At 47.0% G+C, this 18,093-nt stretch overlaps 1 protein-coding gene across 6 annotated transcripts in view; it reads left to right on the top strand.

Moving 5' to 3' along the window:
• Positions 1-18,093, top strand: part of MDGA1 (MAM domain containing glycosylphosphatidylinositol anchor 1) — a 190,739-nt gene that overhangs the window by 127,236 nt on the left and 45,410 nt on the right. For all 6 annotated transcript variants that reach the window (XM_048843497.2, XM_048843495.2, XM_048843496.2 and 3 more), the window contains exon 10: positions 2,341-2,492. In XM_048843497.2, the coding sequence (XP_048699454.1) occupies positions 2,341-2,492 (152 nt within the window). The remainder of the gene's footprint in view (positions 1-2,340; positions 2,493-18,093) is intronic.

The following is an 18,093-nucleotide window of genomic DNA, read 5'->3' as shown; positions in this document are numbered from 1 at the left end:
TGCCTCTTTGGGGCCAGATTTTGAGCTCAGTCACAACAGTGTAAATCTGGAGCTACTCCATTAAGCTGGGTGCAGTGACTCTATTAATTTTATCAGTGACCTGGAAGAAAACGTAAAATCATCATTGAAAAAGTTTGCAGATGACACAAATGGAGTGATTGGTAAACAATGAAGAGGACAGGTCACGGATTCAGTGTGATCTGGATAGCATGGTACCTGAGCGCAAGCAAACAATGTGTGTGTTAATGTGGCTAAATGTAAATGTCGTCTTCTAGGCACAAAGAATGTAGGGCGTCCTTAGAGAATGGGGGAATCTATCCTGGGAAGCAATGACCCTGGAAAGATTTGGGGGTTGTGGTGGATAATCAGCTGAACACGAGCTCCTGGTGCGACACCATGGCCAAAAGAACAAATGCAATCCTGGGATACACAAACAGGGGGATCTGGAATAGGTGCAGAGTGGTTATTTTAACTCTGTATTTGGCACAGGTACAACCACTGCTGGACTACTGTGTTCAGCATAGGCGCCGACTCCGTGGGTGCTCCAGTCCTGGAGCACCCACGGAGAAAACTTGGTAGGTGCTCTGCACCCACTGGCAGTTCCCTGCCCCGCCCCCCAACTCTCCTCCCCTGGAGCACGCTGCGTGCCAATTTTTCCCCCTAGCTCCCAGCACTTGTGCTGTGAAACAGCTGTTTTGCACGGCAAGCACTGGGAGCAGGGAGGAGGAGGAACGCAGTGTGCTTGGGGAAGAGGCGGGGCCAGGGCAGGGATTTGAGGAAGGGGTCCAATAGGGGCGGGGAGGGGGTGGAGTTGGGGCAGGGACTTTGGGGAAGGGGTTGGAATGGGGGCGGGGCAGGGGTGGGGAAAGGATGGAGTAGGGGCAGGGGCAGGGCGGCGCCAGGAAAAGTTGGTGCCCACAATTCAAGAAGGAAGTTGATAAATGGAGTGGGTTCAGAGAAGAGCCATGAGAATGATTAAGGATTCAAAAACTCATAGTGATAGACTCAAGGAGCTTAATCTATGTAGCTTAGCAAAGAGAAGGTTAAATGATGACTTCATTCCAGTCTGTGAATACCTACGTGTGGAACAGATGTTTAAGAATGGGGTCTTCAGTCTAACAAAAGTGTAAAATGATCTAATGGCTGGAAGTTGAAGCTAGACAAATTCAGACTGGAAATAAGGTGTATATTTGTAACTATTGGAACAATTTACTAAGGGTTCTGGTGGATTCTCCATCACTGACATTTTTTATAAATTGAGATTGGATGTTCTTATAACAGATCTGCTCTAGGAATTATTCTGGGGAAGTTCTCTGGCCTGTTATACAGGAGGTCAGACCAGATGATCACAATGGTCCTTTCTGGCCTTGGAATCTGTATGTTCAAAATCACATTTTGGCGCCTTGATTGGCGTCCAAGGATGGGCAGCTCTCTCCAGTGGTGGCTGAACCTCACGAGGCACAGGATTCCATTCAATTAAGACCTTGAAAGTTTGGGCACTTCCCTGAATCCTATTCAAACTCTTCAAGGCTGGAGAGCAGCTGAAAGCAGCTTTCCATGTGGTATTTTGGTGATTGTCACCAGAAGCCCAGGAGCACAGAGGAAAGGGGTTCAGGGGCAATCTTGAGGAAGGTTTTGGGTTGGGTCTTTGACCCAACCCAGTTCCTACCACAAAGCCAGCTCACTTTGATCTTATCTGTGGAAGCAGAGGCAGATAAAGGGCTGCTGCTGCCCCCATGGAAAATCCTTCTGTTACCAATCATCTAGCTTCTTTCTAGGGCATATTTTCCCCTCTCTCTCTCTCTCTCTCTCTTCATTTTCTAGGAGGAGTCATTGGCTCAGAAACACTATCTTTCCCACTTAAAGTATAAATATGATCTATTGGCCAAAGGATATTTTCCCCAGGGATTGTTAGCAGGAGGCTCTCTGAAGCAGCCGATGAAACAGGAGTTACAAAAATACTACTTTAAAGTTGTCTCAATCTAAACTGTTGCCTCAATCGGAGATCAGAGTTAGTTCAACCACAGAACTAAACCCATTGCCACCTTCACTGGTGCGGTGTCATGGTGTGCTGGGGGTCACTGGGTTGTTGCCTTCCCCCCAGTACCTTAGCCAGTGGAAGTGGAAGCATAAAACATATGGTTTGAATGGCTTTTAAAATGTAAATGAGGTGTTTGGCATGATGCCAGCCTGTGCCCCTGGGTACAGAGGACCTCCTCAGCTGCAGTGGGCTGATGAGTTGGTCAGTGAAGTCTTGCTACCCTTGCCATCTCACTTTGTAACTTTTAAGTTCCCACCCCCACACCCATCCCCTTTCTCTTCTTTCTTTTTCTTTCCCAGCAAAAGCTTACAACCCAGAGTTTTACTACGACACTCCCAACCCCACCCACAGCCAGAAGCAATCCAAGAACTACTCTTATGTCTTGCAGTGGACACAGAAGGAACCTGACGCAGTGGATCCCATTCTCAAGTACCGGCTGGATGTCCGGCAGGTAAGATCCCTAATCGCTCTTCTCCAGCACCATGCTCGTACTTGGGAAGACCAGCTTTCAGTGAGAGCTGTGAGGAGCTCACCTCCGATACTACCTGCAGATTGGGAGCTGCTCTTAGCAGAGTAGCCAGAAGTAGCCACTCTTTCCTCTAAGAAATAGAAAAGGAAAGTCAATTGTGCAGGTCAGTGTTTACGTTCAAGTCTGTTGTAGGGAGGGATTGAGAGCTAAAAGGTCCCACTTCTTGGTCTTTTCATGCTCTATCTTCTGAAAGGGGTTTTAATATGAATACCCTCCCTCCCCCTCCCCAGTGATCAGTAAAATAGTGTAGATTTATATAGGTTGGAGACTCAGGCAAGTGGAATTTCAGCCTCTTCACTAGTTAAAATAAAGGGAATAAAGTGGCGAGCTCTCCAGGCTGGAACTGCAGGGAAAAGCCATTCTTTGTGTTACAGAAGGACTTTCATACAGTCACAGTAATGAAGTCATTGGAATTATATAAACTCTGCAGGAGCAGGGGTTTTGGTTTCTAGTTCTGTACAGGCTGAAGGGCAATTGTGGAGGGCCAGAGAGGATCAGGGGAAGATATGAGAGGGCACTGGCTAGAAAGGATCACAGTTTGACACTTTTAAGAGTGTGGGAAGCTAACCAAGTATCACAGGATACTTCCATCCAGGCTTCGCCGCCTTATTTGGGGCAAAATGCCCAGATCTCTCCAGTGTTTTATAAATCCCAGGTTTTTAAGATTGACGCTTCTTGGGGCCTGGTAGTAAATGTGTTTGCGTGATGTTTGGGAGTAAAAGATTATTTACTGTACATACAAAACAAAATAATTAAAAAAGAATCCAAGTGCCTCCCTCCTTTGGGTCACATAGTGAGTCTCATCTTTATGTCTCTGATTGTGAGCTCTCCAGGGAAGGGACTTCTTATATTTGTTTCTCGTACAGCGCAGAGCACATTTTCCATGCTTAGCAAATAATCACCACAATACAGGACACAGGGGGCCTTCTTATAATGAAGTCACTTTATCACTGAACAGTTTCACTGTAAAATGAGATTCACTGTAACCAGAGTTGCCATTTCCGCCTTTGCAACTCTCTGAAATAATTTAGGATTTTCATTCTTTTTCATCCTCAACCAAGTTCCTCTCCACCTATAAGGTGAGTACATGTAGTCTCAGATCTGATTCTCATTTACACTGAGGCCCCTTTACACCTTTTCCTGGAAGAGGAGGAAAATGACATTTACTCTACTGGAGTGGTAGGAAGGCCTTTGTGGAAAGGAGAATTAGTGCTATTGTCTTTGTCTGCATTTCACAATATATCGCTGTTGGCATTATCTGTTTCTCTTTTGGCATCATTACATTCTTATAATGAATATTTTCCTGCACTTGCAATCTAAACACGTTTGCATAAATTTATTACTGGTTGAATGCTGCATCAATAGCTAAAGCTCCCATGGGGGGGAGAAGGGGTAGGCACTGAACATTGGGGGCCGGGGGAGGGTAAAAGAGAGACTGTTCATTCCCCATTCAAGGCAGTGCTTGTCCACATGCAGACCGAGTGGAAGGCAATAAGTTTCCACGATACTGCACTGGTCTGGTTCTTCTCCCACAATGCTGATCAGTGTTCTCGCTCAGTGGGTGTGTTCCTCCTCCACTTTCCATAGTGGGGTTCACCTTTCTGTTCCTCCCCTCACTTTCCACCCTCTTTCTGGGTGATCTCATCCGCTCTCATGTTCTTCATGCTGGTGACTCTCAGATCTCTCTCTCTACACTCCCAACTTGTTTCTCTGCATCCAGTCCGTGCATCTCAACCTGTCTCTCTGACCTTTCCCCGGATCTCTCATCAGCTAACACTAAACATGGCCAAAACAGAGCTTCCGGTCTGTCCTCTGAAGCCCTGCCCATCTTCCAGTTCTTATGTCACTGCAACGCCATGCTGCTCCCTGTCACTTGGGCCTGTCAGGAGGGAGTCCCATCTTCAACTCCTTACTTGTTTATGTTGGTTTCCCCAAGGGGCGATGGCAGGGTAAACAAAAGGCAAAAAGATGTTGATGTAATCTCCTGGGTTCCTCGCCTAGTGGGGAACATGAGGATGCTGGTGAATACAACTGTGAAAAGCAAAAAAGGTGCTTTCCTCTGAAGAGCCCTTAAGGGAAGAAAATTTGTGTGGATAAATTATAAGAGTGTGTTTTGTCTGTGAACTCTTCTCCCTGGATACTACCTAGCTTCAAGGTGCTACCTATGGTGGAATGAAAGTTCTATTATGGGAAGTCTGAGAGTAAGGATTTCCCTCCTCTCCCATTGTGATGGAACATTCTGCTTGGAGAAAATATGCTTTCTGATCAGTCATGTGCAGTGTCGGTCCCAGGACATGAGAGACAAGGTGGGTGAGGTAATATCTTTTATTGGACCCACTTCTGTTGGTGAAAGATACGCTTTTGAGCTTCACAGAGCTCTTCAGGCCTAAGAAAAAGGTACTCATCAGTCAGCTATTCCTAATTAGAGATTCTAATTTACCAGCCAGCTGGAATTCATCAATTCCTCAGCATCCTGGGAGCTGCTTGGGTTCACTGGCCTGTCAGAATTCATTCCTCAGCACCATGACACACCCTGAACATGTCTGAGCCAAGAGAGGGGATTTTTGGGTGCTGACTGGTGAGGGGCAGCCAGGCGATGACTAACTCTTGCTGAGCTGGAATTACAGGAGGTGCAGGAGGAGTAAATGTAATCATCATTGCTGGGTCTCATTTCAGTCGCCTCAATTTGGTTTAAGGGCTCTTGGGGCAGGGGGGGAGTGTAATATATAATGCAAAGATCCCTAAACAGCAGCATGCTCTGCAGCGCCCCAGGGACCCCTTGAATTGAAATTGCCTACTGCAGTTGTTGTTAAACTCTGCCAGTCAAACAATAAGCAACGCTTCTTCTCCCACCCAACAGAGTGGCTCCTAGCCTTCTGTCTCTTCCTGTGCAGCAGCTTTGGACAGACAGTAGGGTTCAATGGGGCTGCACATTCCAGGGTGACAGATCTAAGAGAATCAAGTACTTCAGAGATGCTGGTGTTTCCAGCATGGGGACTCAACACAGAAGGCCTGTGCATTTTAGATGGGATTTGATCATTCAGGGCGCTGCTGATGATGATTATAATGACAGACAAACCAGTTCCATTTGGATACAAATTAACCTAAACTTAAAAAATAGCCTGAGAGCTTGGAGCCACCCCCCAGGGACAGCACCAGTAGTAGCAGTTCAAGCCTCTTGAAAAGCCTCAGTTCTCTCTCTCACTTGAACAACCACTCCTCCAGCAGCCCGCCACCCAACTGCACCATGCAGCAGCACTGGCCTCATTAGTGCTTTGGAGGGAAGCTCATTCTGTACCAAAGACTCTGCAAAGCCCTACAGTGTTCTGTTGGGGGATTCTTTTATTTCTTGCTCCAGGAGGTATCCCCTTGCAGTGCTGACCAAGGTCGATCCTGCTTATGAAGTCTAGTGAGTTGCAGCCTCAGGTGGCTTGACTGTGGGCAGACTGTAAGGCCTAGGGTTATTTTTCTTCCAAGCATAGATATGTTCCTTTAGCATGGAAAGGCACCTGGCACTCTCTGAAAGCTTCCTGCATCACTTGGGGATTTGGAGCAGCCCACTCAAACCAAACCCTGGCTTAAAAATATTAAAAAAACAACAACCCTTTCAGTTGCTTGTTTCTCTGTGTGGTTTATGCCCTCCCAGGGCTCTGCTCTAATATTAAAGGGAAATGAAAAGCCTTCTAATATTGCATGCAGGTTGCATCCTGGAGGAAGGAGCTGAGCTGGTGGTTACAGAGGACAATGGCAGAATTACTCTGCGCTCAGTGAGACGGAACCTATCCCACCCAAGGTGGAGGGAGAAAGAGGCAGGAGAAGGTACCAGCGCAGAAGGAGTGTTTAATCTTCATGCAGCCCCTCAGGGGGACCTGAGGCTAACATTTTCTCCTTAAATTCTGATGCATCTCCTCAGACCAAAAGCAGACCAGTTTAACACATTCCTGCTATTCCTCTGATTAGCACAGCCTCAGATTTGCCTGGCAAAGTGTTCCTCGGACCCCCTCAGCAGCCTGCACCAGCCAACCATCTGCAATGTAGGCTGCTTGCTTCTCCATTAACTCTAAAGAGCACTCCCCTCCTAGACCCACACACTAAAGTAGCTAACCAGGTGGCTATCTCCAATTAATTCCTGCCAGGAAACCCAGTCTGGTTTTAATGAGAGCGGCCCTGTGCGACATCAGAGTGGCTGGAGGGGGGGAGAGAGTGACTTTCTCTTTGTTGGTGCTTTCATCCTCTCCCTATTTGATTAAACCTCCTCACTTGTCTACAAAACTGAGCAGGGCTTGGGAGCCAGCTGCTGCTCACACCATCAGCCAGCCAGAGGGTGTTAATGAGAGCTAAGGCCGTGGGGAGCCAGGCTCACCACGTTGGAGGTGACAGACAGACAGCCGCTAGGCCATACATAGGACAGGGGCGTTAGCAGGGATTTAATGATGGAGATTAGAGTGGAAGGTTAACTCTGCTGATGACCATTGCAGCACAGCAGGAGGTGTATACTGAGTTCTGTTTACTGTAACATGGTCTCTTTCTTTCTTGCCTCTAATGTGTTTTTACCCTCCTCCAACCCCACGCCATCAGTGTCTCTTTAGATGTTTTTCTGTCTCATTAGTGCAGAAAGCCAAAAGCCCCTGCAGGGGCAGACAGGGCAGGAGGGGATCCCTTAACTGTGCTCTCTAGTTCCTCCTCCTGGCTGACTGAAGCCATGGCATTGGAGCTCCAAAGTGAGGTGTCACCAGCCCTCCATGCTGTTTGCTTTCATTTTAAGAACCAGAGTTCTCAGCTCAGCACACAAGCCAGCCTGTAGTAACCCACCAGTGTATGTATTTCCCCATTCAGGAGCAACCTCAGAGCGACAAGCTCATGTACACAATCCCGTGCTCATGAGCAACTGAACCCTAACAAACATAAATGTCCCAGCACTCACCAGCTAATGTGTGCGTCCCAGCAGGTACAGACAACCCTTCAATGACAACTCAATGGGCCCAGCCCAGCACTCACAAACAGTAATAAACCAGGGCTCGGTTCAGAGCTCATGCTTTAGGAAGGGTTCTGAACCAGTGAAGAAGGAAAACACGGTGGTGGGTGCCTCTCCTAGCATTTGGCACTCAAGGCCGGGAGATGAACCAGGCCCCTTTTCCAGACATGGTCGCCGCTTCGGGTGAAACTGCTCTGGAAATGGTACCAAGATGTCTTGAGGGGGAAGGGTACCTTGGGGCTACAAAAACTGAAACTCGTCCTAAGATGGACTCAGGTGTCTGAACTCGCTTTACAAAAACAAGGCTAACATTTTGCCAGCTCCTGGGGATTATGCGCTGTCTAGGCAACACCATGATCATCACCAAGGAAACGACACCACATGAGGCTATAATGATAGGCCTGTGTCCATAACATAATTATCCTGAGGTTCATTGCTTGTGCACATATTGGGCCACAGTCTGCTCTCCCACACATTGGTGTCTGACAGGATTTTCATCTCAAGAGTCCCTGCAGGACTGGAACGGAACGGAGCACAGTCAGAGGAACCTAGTTCAAGTTCTTAAATTTAAGTAGGATTTAGTGAAAACCGATCAGTCCCTTTTGCCTAATAGTATCCTATAATGTTAGAACAAGAGGTCAGAGAATTTACCAGTGGCTGGTAAATTTTCAAAGACACAAGTAAAAGTTCTACACCTAGGAATGAATTAAGCCAACTTAGAGTTACACATGGAATGGGTATGGCCCACGGTGGGTCGTCTGCCTGCAGAGTTACTTCTGGAAGTGGTTGAGTCCCACACAGAAAAGCTACATAGCTTTGGGTATGTCTACACTGCAGTCAGAGGTATGATCACAGCACATGTAAACACACCCGAGCGAACTTTGATCCGGCTAGCTCCAATAATAATTAGCTGAGGCTGCACAGGCTAGCCACTTGAGTACACTCCCAAGCAGGCTTATACAGCCCGTGCTGCTGCTTTGGCTTCACTGCTACCGTTTGAGCTAGCTAGCTTGGGTGTGTCTAGACGTACTGCAATCCCACCTGTCGCTGCAGTGCAGCCGTACCCTTCATGACCAGTAATTGTAGTTATGAGGTAATCGCAGCTCAGGGCATAAATTCATTGCTTTGTGGGTTGAGAAGGTCATTTCTAGAGCTGATCAAAAAAATTTCAATGAAACAATTTTCCGTCCAAAACGTTTAAATTTAAGTTTTGACAGAATTTTCATCTAGGTATCTCAGATCCAGGGTAGACTTTCTGGTCAAAACCAGAGAGCGAGAGACCCAGACTAGCTCCAGAATTGCCAATGCTCAGCTGGGATGTGGAAGACCCAGATGCATATTCCTGCTCTGAATCGGGCTGAGCAAGGATATTAACCTAGGTCTCCTCCCACACCCCAGCGGAGTGCCCTAACCACCGGATTATAGAGTTAGACTTCTCTCACGTACAATGAATATTCATTTATACAAGGTGGAGTAACTCCAACAAGCGAGATTGAGAGTCAGTTTCATCAGCTTGCCATCCCTTTCCCATACAGCTGTGGTGAGGACTGGGAACTGCAGATACCTGGCCACAAAGGGCCAAGTGCAGGCACGAGATTGAGTTTCATAAAGACGTCTCATATATGGGATGGCTTATGACTCTGGAAAGGTTTTTTTTATCAACTTCCTTTTTGCCTTCCCTAGCCACCAGGCTGGTATCTGCTCATGAAGTGCTGCTATAATAGGACACCATCAAAGTAAAAATTGCATTGGCTGCAAAAATGTCCTCCCCTACAGTGAGTAACACCTGGAGAAGGTTCTCTGATCTAATTTACTTTCCACCATTGATGCAATTTGTTTACTTTTTGCTCATTCAGTGACACTAGACTGGTCAGTTTCACTTTCTAGCACCATTGCCTTCTTGAGGCTACATTAAGGGTGTGCAGGACAAAGCCCTTAATGAGGCAGAGGCCATTGGAGGAGGGTAAACAGCAGGTGGGGGTGGTTTGAAGTTCTTGGTTCACGCGGCCATGAGGCAGAAAAAGCAGGAAGGAGGTGACTGCGTCTTTAAGGTCCGCGAGAGGAAAAGTGGTTTGGGATGCTCAGTAGAATTGAATGACAGCTGTGCTGGGCGAAAGGGGATCTGTAGGCAGAGATCAATAGCGCATGATGGACAAGACTCCTCCTGAAGCATAATAAGATTTCTGTGTCAGGCCCCGGGAAAAGCAGCAGCCTCCCCATTGATATTTGGGAACAGAAGGGGCAGGATCATGCTCTATCTGCTCCCACCACTGCTCAGTACTGGGCATGCAGCTGCAGTCGCGTCTGCTGACAAGTGTTTAGTCTTCTCTGCTTTCCACTCTGGATGTCTGTCAGTGGGTTGTGTGTGTGAGGGCAGCTGTTAGCATGCAGGCTTCTCTGCTAGATCTGAAGGGTTGGAAAGACTCCAAACTAGTTGCATATTTTGGGGCTGGGAGAGGAGGGAGCTCCCGTCTAGTTTCAAATATATATGCTACGCGGACCAATTTCTGTGCTAGCTAACTCCACAAAGGTTTGCTTCCACTTGGGACTAGCACAGTGGCGCCAGGGGAGGTGACTCCCACCTGGGGCTGGCTCACTGCAGCCACGCGATGGGGGCAGGAGGATGTTTGCTAAATAATGCAGTATGGTTCCAAAGGGCTCTGCCAGGGAGAGGCTCAGAGTGATACCTGCAAGCTTAGCAGTTTACTGCAGAATCCTGTATGCCAGCAGCATCTCCAAGCTGATACCGGTTCAGCTTGGTTCCTGTTGGATGGGCCAGGGGAAGGTAAATCTGACATTAGATCAGCCTGACATCTGTCAGCTCTGCTAGTGAGATTCTGTTTTAGTGCACCTAGGAGGAGTTCAGCAAATTATTCACAACAAATAATTTGATTAATTTTGACTTGTTTTATTCACAAATTGCTCATGAGCGATCATTAAACGGTCAGATTTATTTGTTATTGAATGTGATTCAGGAAGGTATGCAGCCAATAATGCTGGGTCTGCAGCTCATTTGCAAGTGCTTAGTTGGGAACACTGGCAATTTCAGCTGTGCAGGTTAGTTACATCAGTTCTGTGGCGTTTCCGTTCTCTGACTGGCTGATTTCTATAACTAATCTACACAGCCCAGAGAGTAACTTGTGGGTGTTATTTAGCAATTCAGAATTTACTTTTCAGTGAAAATTTGATCTTAAAATTCACTTTTCATGAGTATTTGTGCTAGTAAAACTGAAGTGCTTGGTTGTCCGAGAGAAAACACAGAAAGTGGGTTAACTTTCTAATACAAACAAATAATTATGGATAATTTTTTTCCATCATTAGCTCCACTCTAATTTGGGTTATTATCAGAGTTTGACTAGGACAATAGAACTAACGCTCCAACTTTTATAAAAGGGCCATATGCTCTCTAGTGACTGCTAATTGCAGGGCCTTGTCTACCTGTCTATCTTCAGCAGCACAGCACCTCCAAGTGCCAGAAGCTGGGAGTGGATGAGGGGATGGATCACTCGATTGCCTGTTCTGTTCATTCCCTCTGAAGCACCTGGCACTGGCTACTGTCGGAAGACAGGATACTGGGCTGGATGGACCTTTGGTGTGCCCCAGCATGGCCATTCTTATGTTCTTTCCTTGCTGGGGCTTTGGCTCAGTGCTAATTCAGGAATGGCGGGGAGCAAAGAGCACCCGCGCTGTATCCCTATGCCAGCCTTACAGGTGTGAGATGTTGAGTCCACCTTGGCTGTTCCTGTCCAGCTGGCTGTTCACATAGTCGGTCTGTATTGTACAGAGCTGAGCACAGGAAGAGAAATGCAAGCCAGGCATCAAAGAGAAAAGCAAGAGAGTCTTTCACGCCTATCTCTTATCCCCCTGCCCCCCTCCCTTTGGTGCTTTTAAGGAGTACACGCTAGTTACTGAGTCTTTCTGAGAGTCCCTGTTGGAAGGTTGGGACGCTGCTTGGGGATGCTTCCTTTCTTTACTTCATTTACCATTTTCAATAGCTTCCTCCACTGTTCGCCCACCCTTCTTGCCCTTTTTCATGTATATTTGCCCTCTCCTCCCCTCACTTTCTTTCCTTTTCTTTTTGTTCTCCTCTGGTTCATTCATGAAAACTGGCTGTGTGTGGCTGTGGAGGAGAGAGAGGAGCCAAAGCAGGGGGAGTGCACGTTGGGGTTTGTAATCTCTCCCGTAGCAAGTATCAGCTAGCCAGGGGCATACTCCCCATGGTGCATAGAGGTGTTTCTTTGTAAGAGAGTGAGCTGAGTGCCTTGGGGGAGGAACATACTTTGTGGCTATGCTTTGGTGGAAGAGTACATTATCTTGTCAAAAAGAGGAAAAAAATCCTCCTCTCTAGAGCTAGACTATGAAACGGTTGCAGGCTGGGTAGCTGGATTTTCACAGCCCAGAAGCAGGGTTATAGTCACTGCTAGAAATTGCTTTCTGTAACTGTTTGAAATTATGTACAATGACCTTTTCCCATCAAATAAAACACTAAAAAGCTTCATAGCCCAGGGGTTCCCAAAGTGCGGCTCACAAAGCTCAATAATGAGACCTCTGGCCAGCCACCTTTCATATCCAGGTTAGGGCCATGGGGATGACAATCCCAGTCTGTAAAGCTCCATCTTGAGCCAATTGGGCAGGTGGCTTGGATCAAGAAGGATTTTGTGCCGGACTCTGTATTCTCCCTTTGTACTAAAGGTGAGGGCAATTGCAACGAAATTAGGGATAGCCCTTGGGGACCCAGCCATTTGCCAGCATGCCCTGCTGTAGGATTGACTTAGGTAAGTGGTTTCATTAGGCCGGGTGGTGTGCCAGCAGGTTCCATTTAAGGAACGCTGGGCTCGAATAATAAACAGTTCTGCACTTTGTTTTGTTTTAAAATAAGTCTCCTTGCCAACCCTCCCACAATGGATTCTGTCATCGGCACGGAGGCCAAGTAGGCAGGCTGTGCCGATGGCATTCCCCTCTGACTCCTAGATGTCGTGTCTCTTTGGCAGGAGCAGAGCCCGTTGGTGCAGCGGTGGCCCTGACCCGGGCTCTGCCTCTGCTGGGGTTAAAGTGAGAACTTCAGGCTGTGTGGTGTGAATTCGGGCACCTCCCAACATGGGTAGATGAAGACAGGATCTTGGGATCTTGGCCTTGTGGTCTGAGAGGCCCTAGCCCAAACAGCAGGGAGAAAGATAATGAGCATAGGGAGATATGAAAGAGATAATGAAAGAGAGAAAGATAATGGAGCATAGGGAGAAATGAGGAGGAAGAGCCTGTTGGAGCACAGGGGTAGGAGGATCAATCTGAAAGGAAGTGTTTCTGTGATGGGGAGGTGGGGTAGTTTGGGGGCACCAACATTCTGGTTGAGCTAGGTCCCACTCATGCTTGGTACGCACCTGGCTTTCACTAGCACTAAATTCATTTAAATTCAAGGGGAGAAGGAGCAGGAGTCCGTGGTTTCTCCTCCTTTCCTGTCCTGATGTCTGACCAGATACCTTTATCCCAGCCCCAGGCTACCGCTCACCTCGGGATCGGTGGTGTGGTGCAGTCTCTGTAAGGCCCAAAGCTCAGACATCTGCCAGGCATCCTTTAGCTTGGCTGAACATTTCACTTGATTCTCTTCCTGAAGAAGTGAAGATTAGGTCTGTTCTTCTTACATGGGGGACATATGTTAATAAAATACATATTGCTTTCTCATCAGCCCCTAATGAAAGACATCATTGAAGAGTGTGGAACAAGCCGTTACAGTAATTCATGACAGCACCAATTTGGCTTCTCTGGGAAGCTGTAAACTGCTGCTCTTGGCACCTAATGAGGATGGGCAGCTGATTGTGTGGGTAAGAGAGCGGGAGAGAGACTGTCTCCTGCCTTCACTGGCTCAGGCCCTCCCCTGCAGCCCAGCTGAAGATCGCAATGGCTTTTCCATTTGGAACTGGGATTTCTTTTCCACTCAGCCCAGGAGGGAAATAACTCTCCTAATAACAGTTTACTGCCAGCCGAAATATGTTTCGGGACCATTCATTTGGCTTTGATAATGAATTTGCTTTGGATGTCGTGCTCGCTTACCAGCGACATTCAAACCATCGTATTTGACTAGATCAAGAGCTCACAAAACAGAAAGACATGAATTTTTAGTTCACCCATGTGCATGTCTGTGCAAAGTGGATTTTATATCTGTAAGCAATGATTATTTTCCCCCTAAAGCCTAAAATTTGAATCATGCTTATCCAGTGGGGGAAATGGAAACCAAACCAGTTGGGAAATTTCCTCCAGTCCTGGGACCTCTTCTCTTGACATATGTCCATCCAAGAGGACAGCATGGCAGTGAACTAACACTCATTCTGCAGACTTAAAGCATATTCTTAACTTTATGCATTGTGCGTAGTCCCATTGGCTTTAAGTATGTGGGTATTTTTTTGTAGGATTGGGGCCTAAATCTCTTTGCTTTATGAAGCTGTGCTATCTGCTGTAGTTTAACTTCACAGTGTTACCTAGATTACTTCAACTGTATTTATGGCCAATATAAAATATATTACACAAAATAACACTACTTAAATACTTAAGTACAGCTTTTTGTATTTAAGCTTCTCTCATGCATTTTGTAGCTCTAAACCAAACAAGAATAACACTTTTTTGTTTGTTTGTGGTCTTCCAAGTGTTGTAACATGTTACAACTTCCATAGGAAGCAGTTTTTAAATGTACCTCATGTGTTCCATTTGTAATGTTCCTTATTTTCCCCCTTGATGTAGTGTTTATACTCCTATAACTTTGTCTTCAAAATATTTTAAAAGCATTAACTAGATGCTCACAACATAGAGGGAATTTTACAGGTGGGGAAACTGAGCCACACAATGACTTGTTCTAGTCTGGGACAAGCAGAAAGGATGACGCAGTTGTTAGGTGCTAGCTTGGGACTTGGGAGACCCACGGTGAGTTCCTTACCCTACACAGACTTCCTCTGTGACCTTGGGTAAATAATTTAATCTCTCTGGGTCATAGTTGCTCATCTGTAAAATGGAGATAGGGCAATGTTACTATCTCACAGGGGTACTGAGGATAAATACAGTAAAGATTATGAGGTGCTTAGATACTGCTGTAATGGGGGACTGGATATGTTCTAAAGATATGGGAAAATAGCGTCAGGACTGATGAGAATTTGGGGAGTTCTAGCTCCCATCTCCAGTCAGAATGTTTTCTGAGATTTGTGAACCTTTCAGGTGAATCAAGGCTCGGTCTGGAGCAAAACTGCTATTCCCAGCTTTGCCATTGATTCACTGTGTGCCTTCTTTAACAAGTCAGTCCATACAGAATGCAGCTGCCCAAACTCCTCCTCTTAGCCCATCAATTTGATCATGTCTCTCCACTCTTTGAATCCCTACACTGGCTCCCCATCTGCCATATTTAAGCTTCTTGTTGTCCCCTTCAAAGCTCTAGAGAACTCTGCCCCAAATACGTATCCTCTCTTGCTGAGCTTGTCACCCCCCTACTCCACCAGCGTTCCCATCTTCCTCAGCCTGCTTGTCAGCTTCTTGCACAGTGCCTCCGGGCCTTTTTCCACATGGTCCCTTATGCATGGTACAACTTCTCCGAGCTCCTCAGCAAAGCCCCTCACCTGTCCATGCTTAAGTCCCTTAAAATCCCACTGCTGCTGTGCTGCCTACAATGAATCTAGTTGATTTATATAGAAATGTCTGGGGAGTGGCCAGCACATTATGGGCCCTACCATTAATAAGTAGCAATAATCACTTAAACTCTGTATGTTGTTGTAGGCGAGTTGCTTACCCACTCGGTGCCTCAGTTTCCCCATCTAGGAAATATGGATGCGTGCCCTTGTCGTAAAGAATGCTGAGGCTTAATTAGTGTGAACAAGTCTTTGAAGATGTAAAGCTATACAAATTCCTTATTTTTATTTTAACAAGGCCATGAACATCTGGGAGCTTCACAGTTCCCTATACAGGGCTCCTTTCAGCTTCACAGCAGCAGCCGGAATAGAACTTCAGGGCAGGGCCTGTCTGCTCTGTGTCTGTACAATGCCTTGGTAATGGAGCCCTGTCCTTCACTGGTTCCTAGGCACTACTGTAATAAACATGATTAATAATGGAATTCGCATCCTCCACACTCCAAAACAGAGGCAACTCTACCACAAGCCAAAGGAGACTCTCCATCAGCTGTTAGCAGCAGAGGGTTGATGACGCATGGCTGGGTGAGTCTGAGTTCCTCCTGTAGAAGGCCGTGATGCAGTTCATTACAGCGTTGTTGGTTTTATGTATGGGGAACCACTTGGAACTCACTGGGTTTGTCTGAGCTGGCGCTTGTTCTGTTAAACTCCCAGCCAAAGGAAAGGTTTGCAGGCATGCCTGTGAGATCACAGCCCTAGGGGAAGGAGCTCACTTGGTATCATGGGTCCTTCTCCTGCTCCACTCAGACAGGCTGAACTGGAAGGGGAGGCTGTTTTGCATCCTGATTTGTGCAGCCTTTCAGAGTAAAAGTCCCTCTTTGCTGCCATCACCTTGTTCTCAATCACAGCCCAAGCACCTGCATGGCTACTCCCGGACTGGACATAAATAGGCTGCTTGGTTGAGGCTGTGAGGCGCTAGTGGGCATGCAGGAGAGACAAACCGGACTCATCGCTGCCAGCATCATTGCATTTGAAGCAGTTCTTAATTGCCTACCGTTGCAAAGAGGCTGTCGCAGAGGCAGCACTGGTTGCTGGGTGTTATTTACTCAGCTCTGTTGCTGATGGGTTGTTTTTTATTTCCAAGCCCCATTGAGCAGCCTGTTCCCCAGCAGGCAGGAGTAATTACAGGCCTCGCACTCTCCTGGCCCCAGCTCTGTTATCACTCCTGTCTGTGCTCGATTGAGATCAGCTCAGGAGAGCCCAGCTGCTTACTCGTAACAGGATCACTGCCAGCAGGGCAGCTCCAAAGGCAGCTGGCTCCTAACAGTCCAGTGGGGAGAGGTGGGCATCTTACCACATTGCACGTGTGTGTATGCCTGAGAGAGACGGTTTGTCTACAGAGCTGTGTGTGTGAGAGAAAGAGAGAGAGAGACTGAATGGTGTCTGTGTGCCTGCGGTTTTGCACCAGCTTGTGTTTATGCATCTATCTTCTCTCCCTTCGTTCCCTGCACAGGGGCCCATGTGATTGGAGATGGGAGTTGGGAGTTCTTTTCCCAATACCCTAGCTATGTGCTCAGCCGATGATCGTGTGCACTCAGCCACCCTCTCCTCATTTGCTGCCTAGGAAGGAATGTCCAGGAGAATTAGAATGATTTAAAGAACAGAGGCAAGAGATAAAGGGTTGCGAGAGGAGATATAGGAGAGGAGGGCTAGTGCTCACGCTCCAAGCTGAGACGTAGCAGGGAGCTGGGACAAATAAGGGCAGAGTGTGGCAGGAATGAGTAATGACTCTGGGAATCATGATGTTTGTGGTTGTTTGTGTCCCTTTGCTCTAATCTGCTTGTCGTGTATTCAGCAAAATTTTAATATACTTTTTTTTTTTCTCGTCAGTTTTGATAATCCCTCTGAGGCTTGGGACTGAAACTGGTTTCCTTACTGCTTGCTTGCTTCTCCATCACGCACACACTGCTGGTTTGTTAATAGAAGATTGCTTGTGAGGCTGCATATACTGCTGTAGGGAGACTCGCCAGCACTAGTTATGGCTACGTTATTGTAGGGTTGAATGCAAACACTGCGTGTTGTATGGCTTGCTGTATTGGTGCACACCCTGGTTTGTTCGTGTAGGGTTGCTCGTGAATCCCAAACCCACACAAATGCAGATTTGTTATTGTAGGGTTGCTCATGATGGCTGTCCGGTGTGCTCTTGCGTTTGTTATTACAGAGCTGTGCAAGAATACCGGGATGACTCACTGATTTGAGATAGGGTTGCTTGTGACTGCTAGGCTGAATGTACTCTTGTGTTTTGGCAAGGTTCTTCAGAAGTGCCGTGCTGCACAGAAACGTTTATTATTGTAGGGCTGCTAGTGTTGGCCAGGAACGCCGTTTTCTTGTTGTAGGATCATTTGTAGCACTTAGCTATTGACAGACATTTTATTTATTTATGTGTGAGTAAAACATAATTTGATTTGAAAAGAAAAGCCCCTACTCCACAATGCCATGGGCTTTGCAAGCAGAAGAAAGGGCAAGGAATGGGCCTCTTGCATTCAACATGTCCCTGTGTGATTTTTTTTTTTTTTTTTTTAAGCAGCTGGGAGGGGTAAGCTAAACCAGCCCAACTCCATGCATCTCAATTTGAGGCCCCTGAACATGGAGTCTGTCCTCTGTCAGCCTGCCCAATGGCCATGCTGGAAGCTGCACCTTGTAAATGCCAAAGGTATTAGGTCAAGGGACAAGACTGGTTCTTTAGCAGGGGACGAGCCTATAGGACTTGCTGGCAGTGTGTGATGGTGAAGGATTAGAACTAGGAGACACAGTCCTGGATGCTCTTGTGCAGGCAGCTGTCAGTTGGTGGGGTTTGGGTATGTAAAGCTTCCTGCAATGGCTCAAGAGCATGAGTGCCAAGTAGGAAAAGAAACCAGAGAGTTATGTATAAGGTGAAAGCAGATAC

The sequence above is a fragment of the Caretta caretta genome, chromosome 3 (genome assembly GCF_965140235.1).
Source record: "Caretta caretta isolate rCarCar2 chromosome 3, rCarCar1.hap1, whole genome shotgun sequence".
Lineage (NCBI taxonomy): Eukaryota > Metazoa > Chordata > Testudines > Cheloniidae > Caretta > Caretta caretta.
The sequence above is the reverse complement of the archived record's forward strand: the minus strand, read 5'-3'. Positions and strand labels throughout refer to the sequence as shown.